The sequence below is a fragment of the Falco punctatus genome (genome assembly GCF_963210335.1).
Source record: "Falco punctatus genome assembly, chromosome: 4".
Lineage (NCBI taxonomy): Eukaryota > Metazoa > Chordata > Aves > Falconiformes > Falconidae > Falco > Falco punctatus.
In genome coordinates, this window is record NC_137583.1 from 82,660,333 (window position 1) to 82,679,196 (window position 18,864).

At 41.1% G+C, this 18,864-nt stretch overlaps 2 protein-coding genes across 8 annotated transcripts in view; one reads left to right on the top strand and one right to left on the bottom strand.

Annotated features, from left to right (window-relative positions):
* CRPPA (CDP-L-ribitol pyrophosphorylase A) overlaps nt 1-16,357 on the bottom strand; it is a 125,476-nt gene extending 109,119 nt beyond the window's left edge. For 3 of the 4 annotated variants that reach the window (XM_080383707.1, XM_080383706.1, XM_080383705.1), the window contains exons 1-2: nt 15,799-16,100; nt 8,165-8,444 (exon numbers count right to left, since the gene is read on the bottom strand). In XM_080383707.1, coding sequence (XP_080239833.1) covers nt 8,165-8,444; nt 15,799-15,965 — 447 coding nt within the window. In that variant the 5' untranslated portion in view covers nt 15,966-16,100. Of the gene's footprint in view, nt 1-8,164; nt 8,445-15,798; nt 16,101-16,141 lie in introns of those variants that run through there. The other variant, XM_080383708.1, reaches the window with a different exon arrangement.
* A 190-nt stretch (nt 16,358-16,547) lies between these two features.
* LOC308062348 (uncharacterized protein) overlaps nt 16,548-18,864 on the top strand; it is a 53,377-nt gene continuing 51,060 nt past the window's right edge. For 2 of the 4 annotated variants that reach the window (XM_080383710.1, XM_080383712.1), the window contains exons 1-2: nt 16,548-16,774; nt 18,491-18,592. The gene's annotated coding sequence lies outside the window, so the exon portion shown is untranslated. Of the gene's footprint in view, nt 18,593-18,864 lie in introns of all 4 variants that reach the window. The other 2 variants (XM_080383711.1, XM_080383709.1) reach the window with 1 other exon arrangement.

Consider the following 18,864-nt stretch of genomic DNA (forward strand, 5'->3'; position numbering starts at 1 on the left):
GAGAAACAAAACCAAGACCAGACACATGCACCAAGAAAAAACAGAGTGGTACTGCAAACAACAATGATACAACTATTTATGTAAAACTTTGATTTCATATTAAAATTGGATTTTTTTTAAAAAGCAGATTGAAAGTCAGTCTTACGAATGTCATTTATGTTACACTTGTATCATGAATTACTGCCATAAATCAGATGAACTATTTTTAATGTAATAAAGAATAAAATTACAAGAGTTAGCAGGATACGACTTCAATGGTGTCATACAAATTATCCAGTATTTCTCCTAGCGTATTCCTTGTGAGAAATTCAAGAATGGTCAAGGAACTTTGTGTTTTCCATAAATGCAATCAATAAAATATGTTTTATTGTATTTTTAGCCAAATAAGGTCTTATTACTTTAGTCAACATATTCAGCTAATTTTTGTCACAGTGCAATAACTGGTTATGTTTAACAACATATTCTCATTTATTAAGGTTTTCTTCTTGATAGGTTATATTTTTTCAAAGTACTTCAAAGTTTGTATAGAGCCTGCATAATGCTACCAAAGACCCATACTAAATACAAGACCCAGACCACACATAGCATCCCCCACCTAAAGAGCAGCACATGCTGGTATAGTGCTTCAAGACTTTCTTACAATATATTTAATGTTTTCAGTTGTCAGCAATAGTTGTATATTATACACAATTGTGATGGATTCTATAAGATGTAAAATTCTGTCTAAGCAATTTAAACATTCCAAAGCAAATCATGTGGCCAGTATACTAACAACAGTTTTTAGCAATATTTAAAAGTATACTTACAGCTTTAAATTTTGGCATTCATTCAACATAAGATGAGCTACCAACACTTTCTTGTTCTAATTAGTGCTATACTGCAAATTAGGTGGCAAAAATTAAACAGAATATTTGCTATAAAAACTAATCACAAAACCAATCATTTTTGCCTCCAAAATTAACAAGACTTTTTCTTTTGACTGCATAGTATTATCTTGCATTAACAAAACATGAAACATATCTTGCAGTCAGCAAGCCATCTTTCATACCCTAATTACTGATTTACATTGCAAAAGCTATCAGTGAGAGTGCTGTGTGCCACAAAGGATTTTGCATATTAGAGTAAGTCAGTATAAAGAGGAGTTCACATTTATATTCACTGGAGTAGAAATCTTGCAACTACTGCCACAAGAGTTACAATTACAGTTAAGAAGTTACATTTTACCTCCAGAAAGTCTACATCATTACAAAATCAACAAGACCATGATGTGAAGGCTACTGACCCACGGCATATCATTAAACACACAATTTGCATCATATTATGAAGAAACGAGAAAAAAAAAATCCTGAGGTGTTTTAGGAGGACTCTTGCACAATTTAATCAACCAAATGCAAAACTGCAATGTTTTATTAATAACTCTTTCCCCCACACACAGTCCTGAGCAACCAAAACCACAGGCACTATAGTTTGTGGTCACGCAGTTCCCTAAGCAACTCTGCACCTGCTGATCAAATGTTTTTGCCTTCTGAATTCACTCAGCTGCTTCTCTTGGAACTGCTTGTGTCCTCTCCTTGCTGGAAACCTTGCACCTGAGCTTCTTCCTCTCACAGCCCATTAGATTAAAAATTTAAGTCACCTCTTTATACAAGCTTCATCTAAGACCTCTGTCATCAAGGATCTTGCAAAATGGATCATTATACCTTACCATGAAAGTCTGGCTCAAATACATGCATGTATGTATTTGATACCTCAATGAATTCTCTCCTACATGCTCCAATGCTCCTCAAGGCAGTTTTAGTTTTATCTGTACCACAACCCACTTACCTTCTCACAAACAGGAGTATAAGCGCAGAACCAGTCCAGCAAACTTAGAGCATATGAAACGGGCCAAGTTGGCTTTCAGAAGCTTTGCCTAACCTGCAGGGCTGGTGTTGTCCTTGCCACAACCACCCAGATCACAAACTCAGCCAAAATGCAGCTGGGGGCATTTCTGGATGAAAACTCAAAATTTCTTTTCAATGCAATATTTGGTGAGACAGGGAAAAACTCAGGGAGGTGTGCACGTCTAACCCTTAGCCAGAGAGATACGGCTAAGAATCCCTTCCAGATCTTGCCATGTAGAAGTGGCTAGAATAATCCAAGGCCTTTATTCAGCTCCTCACACATGCTGGAAAAGCTGCTATTTCCCTTATTTTAAGGAAGTATTCTTTACTCCTTTGATCTGCTGCAGGAAGGAGAAATCTCCGTGACTACACACATCTTTTCTAAAAGCTGCTTCATTTTCCAAAGTCGTATTTTCTCAGATAAAGCATACAGATTTCAATTAGCCTCAAATCCATAGCAGTGTCATATATATAGTTTCTCTGAATTTAAAGGAGGTACACTTTACAGTCATTGCATAAAAATTACCTCAGCAACCTTAAGTACAGGAAGCTATGCTCAAAAACTATTTACAGGATAACCTAATCCTACCTAAAAAAAAAAGGTAAAAATTACTGTATGTGTAGACTTCCAGAAGCTAAAAAATGTGGGATTAAGCCACTTTTTTAAAAAGGATTAAATACTAGTTGTATTAGGCACAGCTGGCTCCATTAGTACAGCACAGAAATGCTACAAAAAATAAAGGGAGATTATAATTCAGATTTCTGTTGATGATTTATGTATTTCAGTTGGTTGAGTTGCATCCCTCCTAATGAATGCAATAAATCACCTAAATCACTTAATCTGAAACTGGGAAATGGCAGAGTTGCTTCTCCCCTTACCAGTGCTTTCCTACCACCAAACACTATAACTTGTTAGGACAAAGACTTCAAGTATTTGCTAACAATATATTGGTTCTCTATTCAACACAGAAAACAATTAACAACTTGGCCAAGAAGGTTATAACTTTCTATGGGACCAATAATCCCATAAATTATGGAAACATTACTATGTTTCTGATAGTTATCCGTTACCACAGAGTTGAAAAAGGAATAATACACTCTGTACCTATTTTCTGTACAGCAGCAAAACCACACTTGATTTCTTCACACATTCAGAAAAGTTTCCTACTGAATAATTTCTGATCTTCACAACAATGTAGAATCATAGAACAGCTTGGGTTGAAAGGGACCTTTAAAGGTCATCTAGTCCAATCTCCCTGCAATGACCAGGCACATCTTCAACTAGATGAGGTTGCTCACAGCTCTGTCCTACCTGACCTTGACTGTTTCCAGGGATGGGACATCTGTCACCTGCGCAACCTGTTCCAGTGTTTCACCACCCTCACTGCAAAAAGTTTCTTCCTTTCATCTAGTCTAAATCTACCCTCCTTTAATTTTAAACCATTACCCCTTGTCCTATCACAACAAGCCCTGATAAAAGTTTGTCCCCATCTTTCTTATAAGCCCCGGTTAAGTACTGCAAGGCTGCAATAAGGTCTTTCCAAAGCCTTCACTTCTCCAAACAACCCCAACTCTCTCAGCCTTTCTTCACAGGAGAGATGTTTCATCCCTCTGATCGATTTTTTGACCCTCCTCTGCACCCTCTCCAACAGGTCCATGTGTTTCCTGTGCTGAAGGCCCCAGAGCTGAACGCAGCACTCCAGGTGGGGCCTCACCAGAGCAGAGCAAAGGGGCTGATTCACCTCCCTTGACCCGCTGGCCACGCTTCTTTTGATGCAGCCCAGGAAACTGTTGGCATTCTGAGCTGACAGCACACATTGTTAGCTCGTGTCCAGCTTTTCTTCCACCAGTACACTCAAGTCCTCTGAGGGCTGCTCTCAATCCCTTCATCCCCCAGCCTGTATTGATACTAGGGGTTGCCCCAACCCAAGTGCAGGACCCTGCACTTGGCCTTGCTGATCCTCATTAAGTTCACGCAGACCCACTTCTTGAGCTTGTCCAGGTCCCTCTGGATGGCATCCCATCCCTCAGGCGTGTCATCTGCAAATTTGCTGAGGGTACATTCAACCCCACACTGCCTATGCCATTGATAAAGACAATAAACAGCACTGGTCCCAATACAGACCCCTGAGGGACACCACTTGGCACCCATCTCCATTTTGGACATTGATCCACTGACCACTACCCTCTGGATGCATCCATCCAACCAATTCCTCACCCACCAAACAGTCCACCCCATCAAATCCACATCTCTCCAACTGAGAGAGAAGGATGTTGTGGGGGACATCAAAGGCCTTACAGACACACAGACAGATGACATCCATAGTTCTTCCCTTGCCCACTGATGTAGTCACTCTGTAACAGAAGGCCACTAGGTTGGTCAGGCAGGACTTGCCCTCAGGTGAAGCCATGCTGGTATTACCTCTCTCTCCTTCATGTGCCTCAGCATGGTTAAGAGTATGTAGCTCTTCAATTGTTTTCTTCTAAATTTGCTGTATTACACCCCTATAATTCATCAATATGTATTTTTACATTGATGTAAGTCAGTCTCCTAAATTACAGAACTCATTCCATCAGCGGAATAACATTCATGTCAGGACAGCAGCATGTCCTCAGTTCTTGATTCTGCTTTTGCAGAAGTGCCTGACATGACAGCAGGAGACCCCCAAAGTATCAAGCACAGAATGAAAGCAGAACCTCTGAGAACACAGGCACAGGATGACTTCAGATGACTCACTGTATAAATATGAATCAAAGATGGTCTGTTACTGATGCAGCCTTTACAGCTGGCTAAAATCAGGTTGAGCATAACAAAGAGGAAAAAGTTCACATGTAAAATATTCCATATATGGTACGAACAGAGGAGATAAGAAAACACAAAAAGATAATTGCTTCTAAGAGAAAAAGAACAAAGGAAGGACAGAATGAGCAGAACTGCTGTAGCATTGCTGTCCCCATTCAAGTATACCACACCAGATCAGCCTATTTATTCACTGAAGTCCTCCTCCACCTGGAAAAAAAAGAGGTGGTTTTTGGTTTGTCACCCACCATACTTTGCTAATGCAACTCAAGCATAGATAGCAAAATAAAATGCTTCATGTAACTGGGTGAAAGAACAGCGTGTATGTTTTCTGCTCCAAGCTTCCAATAGAGAAAGACTGATAATGGTAGCATTGAGTCCGAGTAAACTCAGAGACAAGAACAAACTGAGTATAGTATGTATTGTTTTCTGTCCAGGGGTATTATTTTCACTGATTGTGTATATGAATAAGAGTCCATGAGATTGAGTAGCCCTGCACATCTGTATTGGCCTATATGCTTCATTCAGATCTTTGCTAAAGCTGAGAATAAAGTAATTATGTTAGACAGCTTCCAGAAACCAGCTTTTAAGAATGCTGTTTGATTCAGTCCTTTCAAAGAAATAAACTATACTTTCAAATCTAGTTTAACTACAGAAAGAGTCTTTGACTATATGTGCCTTTTTTTTTCTAATTTTCAGTAGCAGAACTGACAAATTCTCCCCCCACCTTCCTGATTTTTTCCCTTGTAAGCATTTTTCTTTTTAGTTATGTTGTTTAAAATGCAATGTTGGCAATGAGATGTTGCTAGAGGCTTTGGACTGATGCCTTCCAAAGCTTCCACTTTTCCCAACTTTTACAAGCAATAAAGAATTTGTTTCTAGAAACATGTAATTTTAATTAAAAAATTACCCAAAAAACATAAATGGAATTTAATTGGTTACAAAGTAATATTTTCACATAATCAAGGGATTGTTTGGGGGATTTAAGGCATAACTTACTAGTTCTGGATAAGGTGCACCTTTTGATTCCTACAGGCAAATAACAAAATGATTAGTAAGTGTAATAAAGCAGTTTATTTGTCTGACAATTGGCAGCTAGGCGTGCAGTAACTTACTTGATCAATTGCCATTTTAAAGAACATTAAAGCTTCTCATAATTATGCTATCTATATGGTATGCAGATGAACAACAATACAGCATTACCCCTGTTACACTAGTGATTTAATATGATGTTTCTGCCAGGTTTTGTGCCTTTCTACATAATGCAAAAGGAAGTAATTACTTTTTGTACTGAAAGATTGAAGAATTTACTCCCTTATAGATATGCAAAGAATGTGACTATAGGAAGAACTAAAGATGATAGCCGCTCTTGATCAATTTTTTTCTGATATTCAAAACCATGCATGTTAGTTTTGAGAGAGTGTCTTAGCTTTCCAGTCATTAGTCCTTCAGAATTCTTTAGTTGTCAACTGAAGACAGCCACCTCTCTCTGGCAGGAAGCTTTTCCAATTTGTTACATAAAAAGAAGTTCTTCTCATGCTCCTTAATTCAATTACTTTGTCAGGTAACATCAATAGCTAACATCTTCTGGAGTCCAGTTCTCTGATGGCCTTGCCTCACTAAACTCAGTGGATCTAAGCCAACACGGGAAACCACCAGAGAACCAATAAATAACATGCACATTTCAGACATATTCTACAATGAAAAAAAAAAACTATGACAAATGTGTAAGATCACCTTTTTGAGATCAAACGATATTTCAGTGATCTAGGTAAGGATATATTTGCCAGCCAGAAGTTCAGATTAACTAGACAACACCGCCTTGAGGTAGTCAGTGGAGACTATTTTACTGAAGATGTCTTACACTCAATTAAAAAGAAAACCAGGAAAAATATTACATTAAAATCACACAAGTTTGAAGAAAAAGTGAACAAGTTTAAAAACTTAAAACAGAAGAACAAATGAGATATGATATACTATAATGGGCAAAGACATCTACACACAAACACATTCAGAAAACAGTTACTCTTTTCATGATTACAATTAACCCCATTCTCCTACTACTCTCAAAGAATCACATTCAAAACAGATTTACAAAGGGGATCTATTTTAAAATCTTTGGCAGAGAATCAATTCTGGAATGCTATTTTGTGCTATATGAGAAAGGTCAAAAAACTTGTTAAAATTCTAATGGAACTTAAGTTTTAATGACTGGAAACTTATGTTCTGTATCACTGAGAACTATAGAGCAGAGTTTCTACTTTATTGACATTTCTAATTAAGCCAATCTTAATTATTCATCTCATTAAGGCCAAGTACAGGCCTACTAGTAAGAAGCTCAATATATTTACATTTCTAACAGCGTTCTGAAAGACCTTACATGATTTAATTTTCATAATCAATATTTTAACAAGTTGTACATTCCCATTTTACACTACAAGCTTTCAAAAAAAGGTGGAGGAGTGCTAAGGAAATATCACAGTTAATTCTTTGGACTCTATTCCACTGTCAAAAGTCACAAGTCATCTGACGATTAGCTTATCTTTTACCTCATTTCCTGAAAAAAGACAAGCAGTGGCAGATTTTCCTAGCTTTCTAATACCTGAACAATCTGCAGTCACTAATGACTTCTACCTCAAATCATCCCCTTGAAGTAAGAAAGCATTCTATTACCTTATTAATGGAGAACTGAAGTGCAAGGTAAAGGTAACAAACAAGCCTGTGGCTAAGTCATGATTTCTTACCTCCCTGTCTTGTCAGCCAGTTTATCAACCAATTCCTCTTGTTGCTAGTGCATGCCTTTAATAACCCTACTATTCTACTTGCATAACAACTTCTACCAACTCTTCCCTTTCACATATCACTTACTTTCTCAGAAATCTTTCTGGTTCCTGTGCATATTCCCAGTCCTCAGATGCAGCAATGGCCAAGAGGATCTCAAACCTACAGCTGGAAGCTTTCTGCTTCCCCTTTTTCCCAGTAGTTTGCAATGCTTACAGATTCTAGAAGAATTTAGCGTTAATACAGAGATAGGTCTCTTGCCACTTACTCAGGATTCGCATGCAAGTTTGAGAGGAAAACACAAAGTTTGTGAGTCAATCAATGCAGTACTCCCTTTGATTATTATTAGTAATCACTAACTGAACTACTCTAGCATTAGGTGAGAATTCTGCATGGAAAAAAAGGTGAACTATATTCATGCAATCTATCTTTTAACTAACAAATTGCTGATTAATTCAATATTACTGATAGTTTCTATGGCAATAATTATTCCCTGTAGCAAATAACAACTGTGGCATTTAAAAAATGTTCCCCTCCCCCATCTGACCTCTCTGTGTAATAGGGATTCTGAATCTGTTCTACTTTAAAATCAATGTATTGATACAATTGCTGGGAAAAAAAAATCCTTATTTACCAATCACGATTTTACACTCTACAGTATAAATGACATTGCAGAGTCACATTGCTGTGTAGTACGTACCCCATGTTCTTTAGCAGCTATAACCACTTTTGAAAGAATATCTTCTTCAACAAATGGTCTCACAGCATCATGGATAATCACTACTTCTGGTTTCTGGAGCAGTTGGTTGGAAAATTCATTCTCTGAAAATACTTTCAGGCCATTGAAAATTGACCGGTGACGAGTTATTCCACCTTTTACTATCATAACTCTTTTGTGGCCATATTTTTCAACGATAGACTTCATTGTTTCAATATTTTCAGGAGAGACCACCACAATAATGTTGGATATCCAACTTATCCTAGAAGAAACAGTACAGAAAACAGAGAAAGCAGACATGAAGGACTAAATAAAAGCACAGCTATCTCCATGAAACAGAGAAATTCATATCAAAAGGAACCCAAGATGGCTAAATAATCAATCTCTCAACATAATCAAGTCCATGTTTTTGTGCATGTATTAGCACTCCACCCCCAAAGGAAGAGCTACATGAGAGGATCTATACTAATAATGGATGTCAACCAAAGTTAACTGGAATTCTGGGAAGCAACTTGCTTCCAACAACCAATTTGCAGAGAAGAGGCAAAAAAAGTTGGATAAATCTTCAGTAACTTCTAAATCGATCAGCTACAATCTGTTGTTCTAGCTTTCTCTAAATTCAAGTCTCCAATAAACTGGTAAATCCTGGGACCTGGAATACTCCATGTTCTACTGTTTGGTACACTGTTCTTGTGGTTTAGCCCCAGCTGGCAACTAAGCACCAAGCGCTTGTTCACTTCATCCCCAGTGGGATGGAGGAAAGAATCAGAAAAGTGAAAAAACATGTCAGTTGAGATAAAGATTGTTTAACAGGTAAAGCATGCAAAAGCCATGTGTACAAGCAAAGCAAACCAAGTTCTTTCACTGCTTGCCATGGGCAGGCAGGTGCTCAGCCATCTCCAGGAAAGCCGGGTTCCATCACGTGTAACAGTTACTTGGGAAGACAAACGCCATAAACTTCAAATGTCCCCTTTTTCCGCCTCCTTTTCCCACCTTTATATGCTGAGCATGACATCATATGGTATGGGATATCCCTTTAGTCAGTTGGGGTCAGCTGTCCCAGATGTGTCCCCTTTCAACTTCTTGTGCACTCCTAGCTACTTCCTGCTGGGGTGGTATTAAGGGCAGAAAAGTCCTTGGCTCTGTGCAAGCACTGCTCAGCAATAACTAAAGTCACCCCTGAATTATCAACAGTTTCCAGCACAAATCCAAAACATAGCCCCATACTAGCTATTATGAAGAAAATTAACTCTACCCCAGCCAAAACCAGCACAACTGTGTACAAGTGAATAAGAGAATCAAGAAAAACTCTGAAACAAAGATCACTGCCAAGATAGGTATAAGCAGTGAATGACAGATTGCTAACAAATCAAAACTGTGACACCTGAATAGTAAAAGGAAACATACTGGTACTTTGGGGAAAAAAATATATATATACGCACACAAAGGTTTCTGCTCTAGGAAGCTAGCAAAGTGTAAAAACATAGCTATGCTAGGTAAAATTGCCATAATATGAAAATATGAAAAGCCTATTTTTTCAGAGAAGTTCAAGCTTTTACTGTTGGTATCAGCATCGCTCTACAGCTGAAGGCTGGTGCAGGGGGAGAATGACCTAAAACCCACAAGGTTAAAATCAGTCATAACTGAAGTTAGGCTGAAGTCATACTTGTATTAAAGGACTCAGAAATACAAATTATAGTCACACATGGTATATCGTACTTCAAAATAACAGAAATACCATAATTCAAATCCAGCTATTTGGAGTGCTTTATTTCCCAAATCTATGTAGAAAGCATAAAAAAGGATTTTAGATTGTATTTCCTTTCTGTGTCTACACAGATGACAGGAGGGTTCTCTGGCATGACAGACAAGAAACTCATCAGATGAGCAACAATTACAAAAACAATTTACTATTTATTATAATAAAATTACTTATGCATAGCCTACGCATCCAACTAGAAAGGGAGACAAGTATGGTATATGCTCCCAACTAAAACTTGTAAAGCCATTGAAACTAATTTTGCAGACACAAGACAGACTAAGGTAGTAAATACTTCCAGTTGGAAAAATAAGAGTAAGAAGTTTACAGTACAGAAACATACAGGCTCAAGGTATTTGTTTCTGCAACACCACATGAGAAGGGATTGCCTAGGAACTATCCTTACTCCAAAAGCAAAGTTATCTGTGATACAAAACCACTCCCCTAGAATTATGTGAAACAACAGAGCATATTCCACCTTATGTATGGCATTTTTGTAATTAATAAAAATCTATGGAAAATTATTTCAATTAATTTAAACATAACCGTTAAAAATAAGATAATGTAAGTGCTATTAGCATTCTTGAAAAGAAAAATAATTGTCCTTATGTTCATTTCATTATTAACAAAAGCAGAAAATACAGGCAAACCAACATATCCTCAGCATTTAAGAACTGAAGTTGTTCAAATGTAAAATCTGAAGTCATATGGTCTCAAGTTTCATTTCAACTCATCACTCACCGCAGGTTTATCAAAAGGTTTTCAAATCTTTCAAATTAGTCCTGGCATAGTCTTACATTTAGCCACAAAACCTAACACCTCTGCATTACTTCAACTAAGAACTAGAGCAAACTATTCAAAGGAGGAACTGACATTAATTCAATTATTGAGAATCACTTGTTTAAATAAAGCAAAATTCAAGAAGAGTTATTTCAGACTAAATGAAAATAAGGGCTTTGCACTTCTATTTGCAGAAAGGCTATAGCCTTACAGGGCTCCCAGAAACAGTAGACAGTCTGCACATTCACTAGTGACTGTGTAAGAAAAGCACTGACATCTCCCATTCTGGAGTCAAATGAAACAGATTATGAAGCAATTGGGTAGTAAGTACACAGCATCTTCTGAGAAGGGAACAGCACATAAGTACTGGCCAGCCTAAGATAAATCTCCGCACAGGGTGGGTGGGATGGCTCAAGGCCTCCAGTGATACAATACACCGAAAAGTGACAGGATGCGGTCACAGCTCCACCCTGTGTCTGGATAAACACATTTATAAACTGGAGTATGTCATCCTTAAACTCATTCTGGACTAATGTGCAATAATTAGAGCTGGGATTTAGAGATGCAACCTACTCATATAAGAGTATAAAGGTATCCTCTAGACTGATTAGGTACAAGAACAGCTTAGGTTTTGAAGCCTAACATGTCCCGCCAAAACTCATGAAAAGTACTAACCCAGTTAAGTATACTAAAAATCCTCACAAATGAGAACTGTGCACCACACAGGTGGTTACTCTTTTAAAGATCTGCTTATGGAAATGTTTCAAACTGATTCAATGAAGTAGAAGGATATCAGTATACACTCAATCTGGCAGTAAATGGATTTTTTTTTTCCCCTCCCTCAATTTGTCACACTCTTCAGAAAGATTTCATACTAAAATAACAAGCAGCTCAGGACCAGCTCAAAATCAATTCAAAAATAGTAAACACTCTTTCCATTTTATAACTGTAATATTAGAGCAAGATAACGCACGCTTCAGAAGGAATTAGCACAAGGCCTGAAAAAGATGAGACTACCCTAATGTGCTTTAACAAGCACTTCATACAGACCTCTAGGGCTTCCATACAACATAGGCCGTAGTTCTGAAACAGAAAGTCAGGTCTGATCAAATGAAACAAAATTAACAACCCAGTTATAATCACTTTACAACTGCCTTGGGAGGACATCAATATTAGTACATGGAAAACAATGAGGCAGAAAAGGACCATATGTTTGTTTCCTGTAACTGTCCTTCTTATCACCTACAGATAAACCAACTGCCTAGTAGAAAATAGTATCGTTTCATTAAATTTCAAACAAAAATACATACATTTATATTAGCTGAGCTAGAACTCAAAGAAAAGGAGCTCATTAACTGAAGAGCAGATTAAGCTATTACATGACTTCACAAAATAGACTGCAGAGGAAGTGAAATAACCAATGAGTTATGCTCTGAGACTGTATCACCCAAACGGCACACTCAGGTACAAACGGGACTGAGGTTTAACCCTCTAGCTGTTGATTCACATACAAACCAGTGCAGAGCCCGAAATCTGTGTGTCTCTTACTTAGACCAGTAACAGCCTGTTTAACATATAACCTACTGAAATCATCAGTGGTACCAGCAAAGCAAGGTCAGAACCAGGCAGTCACTGCTGAGACGGCTTTAGTAGCACAGGATGTGATCTTTCACTGCCACAGAAACTCTTCAGAGGTACAAGATAAATCATTGCATTACTTTCGCTGATCTTATTATTCAAGCATCAAATGAGAAAAAGAACTGTCAAGCACAAAATGCATTTGTAGAAAGCAAGCATAACTTCCTTTTGCTTTGTAACAGCTTGATGACATATTTCATTAATATATGAAAAAATATATAAATACATATGTATCTTTTACAGTAAAAAAATAAAAGCAGACAGCTTTTAAGTCTGAAAAGTTTCACAGGTACACTGTGAACACTGTAAGGAAGTTTTGAACATCTCATGTACAGAAGCCATTCATTTTTTTCCTAAAAGAAAATGTTCCTTATTAATCAGACAAGATAACAAAGAAACCTTCATAAAGTTAAAACAATTTGATTATTTTTAGTTCATAAACAATTTCAATAATAAGCTAATGATAACTACACAAAAAGAACTATCACAATAGATATTTTTAACAAAACCGCAACTGTGTGACCTGTAGAGCCACTGAGCATGAATCAGCCAACAAGGAAAAATATTTGGCAAATGAATACAGAAGACACTTCTGAAGAGGCAGTTCTTTGGAAGCTTCCCCCAGGTGATGCTTGTTTTGAAAGGCTGCATTACAGTAAACAAAGTAAACAAAACTGCCTGAAACCTTTATAAAAAAAAGTTTACTCTGCCAGGTATTAACTCCGCTTTCCTCTTTAGTAACTTCTCACTGCACTTTCAACAACTGATGAAAGTTGAGCATAGCAAAAACAGCAGCAGTTTATTTGTCCCACAATTGTTTTTAAATCAACTTTTACCTTGGTCTGTTTTCCTCTCTATAGCTTTAGTAAAATGTGTGTGCATATGCGCACAGAGCTGAGACTCCCCCCATCTCAGAAAATGAATTGGAAAGGTTCTACTCTAAACAAACACACACACTAAAATTAAGGAAGAACCCTACTAGTGTGTACAGAAGCAAAATGGAGGAATGTCATTCTAGTTCTGTTGAACTTGATGCAAAAGCCTTGCGTCGTTCAACAAAAGCAGAAACAACTCCAAGGGCGAAAAAAGTCATTTAAGTTCTCTAACACACTTCAATTTTACCTGCAAGGTAGGACCTGACCTTCCTATCAGCGTCACTGTACTGGCAATAAAAACCAACCATTTCTCCTCATCGTATTTTTTCTCACCTCCTCTTCCTAAGGGCATCATCTTTGGTTATTATTGGCAGGCCAACATTCTACATGCTGTCATCCTATCCAACAGGATGCACTGCTTATTCGTTTATGTCTGCTCTTGTCTTGTCTGCCAGCTTTTCCACACCACTAAGATTCTCACTACTTTCAGCTGAACAGTGTAAAAATCTTTTTCTCCTGATTTTTAATAACCACATGCAAAGCTGTTGCGAAATCTTGATTTGCTCCTGTATTTCTGTCTATATGTTGCTACATTTTTTTACAGATTAAAAAACCCTCAAAAATAGCTTCAGTAGCTGAGATAACCGGTTCAGTAGAAGTTATTACAGGCTAGTGAGTCAATGACTCATTCAATTACAGCAGGTAAACAACAGACATCAGAAGACAGTATCAAGATAAACAGAAAGCATGCCACTTCGGGGTGACAGATTATGTGATAAACTGCAGTTCCTCAATATTACATTTTTGCACACGTATTCACACAAAGAACAAGGTACCTCCTTTGCAATTTCAGAGTCAGAAGTATTGAGATTAAAATGAAAGCCATTCTGAGCTTTAGAGTACATCTGTTCCCAACTCCCATACACGCACATACCAGCTAACAATCCAACTCAGTACAGAGATGGCAGAAAGCTCTGCCTGTGAGAGCACTGGCACTAGTTATTGCACTACTGAAATTAAGCCAAAGCACTAGGTTGTTGTTCTCACAATCAGCTTGGCATCAAGCGCCCAGCTGGACTGTACAACTAGAATTCAACCTTTAATTTTTTGCAGCCTTAGGACATAAATATAATACTGTTGCTCAAAGAACTGTTATTTTCCCAGAGCTCACTGGCAGCAAATATGAATTTATTTTTTTTTAATGAATAATGTTTTATTTTCCTATGAATATCATTTCCTTCCCAAACCTCACTCTGTTCTCTTTTCAGGTCTCCAATACACTAAGTGAAGACATTATTCTTCTCTGTAGATTCCCATGACATTTTGGCAGATATTACAGCTGTGACAAGCTTTGGATTGGAGGTTTTGCTTACTGATGTGTTTAGCTTTGTGACTGGCTGCTGTTGAAAGTTAAATAAAGAAAACAAGCAATATTTCTTTCATAAAGTAACAAGTGACCTGAGGGAAGCCTCTCTGGGTGGGAATGGAAAAAGAGTCCCAATTCTGATGTTGTACAAGTTTCCATGAGTTAAGAACTTTAGGAGACGTTGGCAATTCCATTTCTTTTCACCACCTTCCACTCCTTCCCATTCATTCTCTCTAAAATCTAAAGGTCTGTTTTTCTGCAAGTTACTGCAAAACATCCAGAATACATCTGACACTCCACTCCTTACCTGTAGTGTTTCAAGTGACACTAGATACAAGACTTACATTATGTTAACATTTGACAATAATATATTAACTGTCAGTCACATGCCTAGAATTCAACAGTCTTATGAAAAGGGAAAACCTGACTGCTGAGATATCCCATTACTCTAATGCTTTGCTCCAACACAAACAAAAGTTACACATGCGATCTCACGCTATGTGAGCTGTCGGCATCCAGCCCCGTAACTGTACCTGAAACACAGTCAAGGGCACGTTTCAGCTTCCTCCTGAAGCACGGCGCTCCACCATGAACTATAATGGTGAAGCATAACGCAAAGCTGTAGGCCACTGAGTTCATCCCACTACGAAGAGCGGATCCATTTTCAATGCCCCTGGACGCTAGTAAAACCATCTCCAGTGGCTATGGCTGAAGAGACCTTTTTTTCAAGGCCTCTGGATAGTTTTATGACTGTCTCAAATGGCTGTGGTAGGCCCGTAGCTCACCAAACCAGCCACTGCAGTTGCAGAAACCCCGCAGCTTTGAGGGTGAGGGCCTCCAACAGTCACCCAGCAAAAATGGCAAGTGACGCAGCTTCAGGGCACTGGCAGGGCTGAGGCGAGAGGAGAGCCGCCCGGGACGACGAAGCCTGCCCGGCCACAGCTCCCAGCGCCCCCGGCCCGCACCAGGCCGTCCCCCCCGGCCACTCCGTCACTCACTACACGTTTTGACCGGGCGGGGAGAAGAGATCCCACCGAAACGCAAAACCAAGCCCTCGGAAGGGCGGCCGCGCCGGGCTGCCCAGGGCCTGAGCGAGGGCGGCTGCCAGCGGCTCTCTGGGGACTGGGGGCACGGCGGGGGACCGGCGGGAACGGCCGCAAGGCGCGGACCGGGAGCCGAGCGGCGCCTGCCTCGTTACCTCTCCATCGCCCGCACCGTGTAGCTGACGAGCGGCCTCCCTTGCACGGCGCAGAACTGCTTGGGAGTGGCGCCACCCAGGCGCTCCCCGCTCCCGCCCGCCGGTAGCACAGCCGCCACCGCCGTGACGGCGGGCCCGGCGCCGCGGCTCCCGCTGCTGGGCTCCATCTGCGCGGGGCGCCGCTCCTCGCCCTCCCCGCCCCCCCGGCAGCAGGAACGCGGCCCGGACCGCGCAACCGCCCGCCCGCGTGTTTTATTTGCCCGCGACGTCCGCAATCCAAAGAATCCAGCGCCCGCCCGCTCGCCTGCCCCCAGCGGGGACCGGGCCCTAACTCCTCACCCACCCCGCGCTGCGCGAGGCTCAGCGGAGCCGTGCGGGCCCAGGCGCGGCCGGCCAGCCCCGCCGCGTGCACCCGGACCCGGTGAGGTCGGGTGCCCGCCCGGCCGCTCGGGGCAGGCCGTAGGGAGCCAGCAGGCACACAGCAGCGCACAAACAAGGCACCACAACCACCAGCGCTTTAATGCCCGCCGCGCCGGTGAACCGCACAGCGCATGCGCGGCCGGGCCGGGCTGCGCCAGCCTGCGGCGAGCCGGGGTGGGCGGTGCCGGCGGCGGGGAGCGCGCGGCTCGGGGGCTCGCGGGGCGGGGCGGGGCGCTGTGAGGGGGCGGTGGGAGCTGTGGGGAGCCCGCGGCTGTGGCGCCGCCGCCCACCCCGGTTCCCGGTCACCCCGCGCTGCGCGGGGCCGCCGCCTCTGTGTGGCCCGTGCCGGCCGCCGCTGGCCGGGGCGGGATGCCCTGTCCCAGTGAGGAAGTGAAGTGTCTGGAGACGAGGGGAAGGCGGGCCGGACCGCGGCCCTCCGCCTTCGTACAAGCCCCGGCCGGGAGACGGCTGCTTCTCCACAGGCTGGCCGGGACGCCTGCCAAGTTATGGTGTATGTTGCCCTTAATCCTAGGAGGGAGAGATTGAAATAGCAGCGGTGAGTTCACTGGGAGAAGCCGGCATGTTCCAGTTCATCTTACGGTGTTACTGTAGGCAGGAGCTGAGACAGGTTGATCAGAAAATTCCCAGGAGGGGGGGGTTTGCTGGGCATCAGGTCACACATTTGTCATCCAAGAAGTATGTCTCAGGTTGCCATGTCTGGCTTCACTGTACATCTGTAGGCTGTAACTTGAGTGTAGTTAAAAACTATTGCTACACCCTGTCCTCATCTGAAAGTTTTGGATATTTCACTGTAAAGATAGCCTTACAAGCCTGAAAAAAAACTCTTGTGAGCTTATTGGTGCTTATTGGGAAGCAGTGAGGGCCAGCGACTCCAAAAGGGAAGGGAGGCTGGAGCAGAGCACACTATGAAGGCAGGCAAGAACAGTAGCCCCACCGACAAGAAGACAGGATGCTAAACATGAGTCGGGGTCAGGAACGGGCCCTTGGGGTCAGGCCTAATCCAGTGATCACCTAGCAAGGTCTCAGAGAGGCAGCAGGTCCCAGGGCAAGCCAGGAAGCTGAGCAATGGGTGTGGGTGAAGGTCAGGGAGGCACCCAACCAAGTGTAGACATAGGGGGTCAACAATAAAGACCTTGCTTAAAAGTAGCTCCCAAGGGAAAAGGAGGAAAGGAGGGTCAGGCCCTTGTTTTTAGCTTTCTTTGTAATAGGTAGTATTAGTGAAAGAGCTGACTTTGGACTTAGCAGGCTAAACTTCTTAACTTAGCCAACTAAACTTAAGGAGGGTGGGTGCACCAAGGGCCCTAACACTGTCCTCTGACATTATTTTTAGGAAAAAAATGCGTGATTTATATGCAGACTATCCTAAAATGACCAGAGGCTTTAGAGTCTGCAGATTTTTTTTCAGCTGTCCTTTATATCTTTGAGAAGCTAACTTACAGCTTTTTAGGTTTCTCTTAGTTATGTTAAGAGGAACCTAAGTAAAGCACATATGGAGACTTTTCTGAGGAGTAGATCGGGTAGAAGCAGCAGCATGGAAGGAAGTTTGTTATGTCTCAGCTGGGCTGTTTAGGTAGTGGCAGCTGTGGACTAGGGTAAAATGATCATATGGGATTGCAGAGACATCGTAAGTAGGAATCATACAATAGGAGTGAAGTGATCCCTGCTAGCAAAGGCAAAGTTCACAGGTATCCTTGATAACTGCAATAGCAGGAAAGTCCCGGAAAATTGGATGGTACAATAGAGAATAGGCACTTTACATGCAGAGGTGTCTTGTCAGTTACAGCAATTAACAGAAATCACATCAGCTGCTGCCATGCAGAGAAACATGGGAGAGAGTGATGGTAAACAAAGGAAAACATTTTAAATGGAAACATACAGATGTGCCTTTTAAATAACAATGTCTCAAAAAGCTTCTGTAAGGAAAAAATGTATTATCACAGGAATGAAGGAATTGGTCATGTAAAAAAAGGAAAGAATGAAGAGTTATACACATTGCTTAAAAACTTCTGGAATGGAGACCTTTGCCATCAGTGAAAGCATTAGCTAGAAGTTTAACTGCCTTCCTCCTGACAAGTGTTGGTCTCATTGTCTTCAGGACCGTTTATGATGTGGGATTTTTTTTAGAAAATCCGTTGGCTCAGAAAGTGTGTTTACCTGTTTCTTTTCCTTTCAGTGGGTCTTACATTTCTTGGAAAATATTTCTCTACACCTAATTCCTGACAGCATACATTTGTCTGTTGTGTCTTTTCAGGACTTCCAAGTTTGCCCTGACTCTTCCGCTCTGTGCAGATTGCCATACACTCAACATTGCTTCTTTGTTATCAGATGCCCAAAATGAATTTTTCTTCTTGAGGTAGGCACCTCAAGCATCCACAATCATCTTGCATCACATAGGTTACATAATTCTGACTTTTTCTTGCAGCAGTTATATACAAGCATGGTCATGGGAGGTTGTTCTGCGACATTCCCACTTTTTTCCTTTTTTTCAGTGTGACAGATATTCTGGTCTTCATATTTCCATTCATAAAGAGCACAGGCATTAATCTAGTCAACTGTAGCTGATTTTCTGGACTTTTTTCTTGTTTGCATTATTATAAGGACCAAAATAAGGCCTCTTGGGTTCCC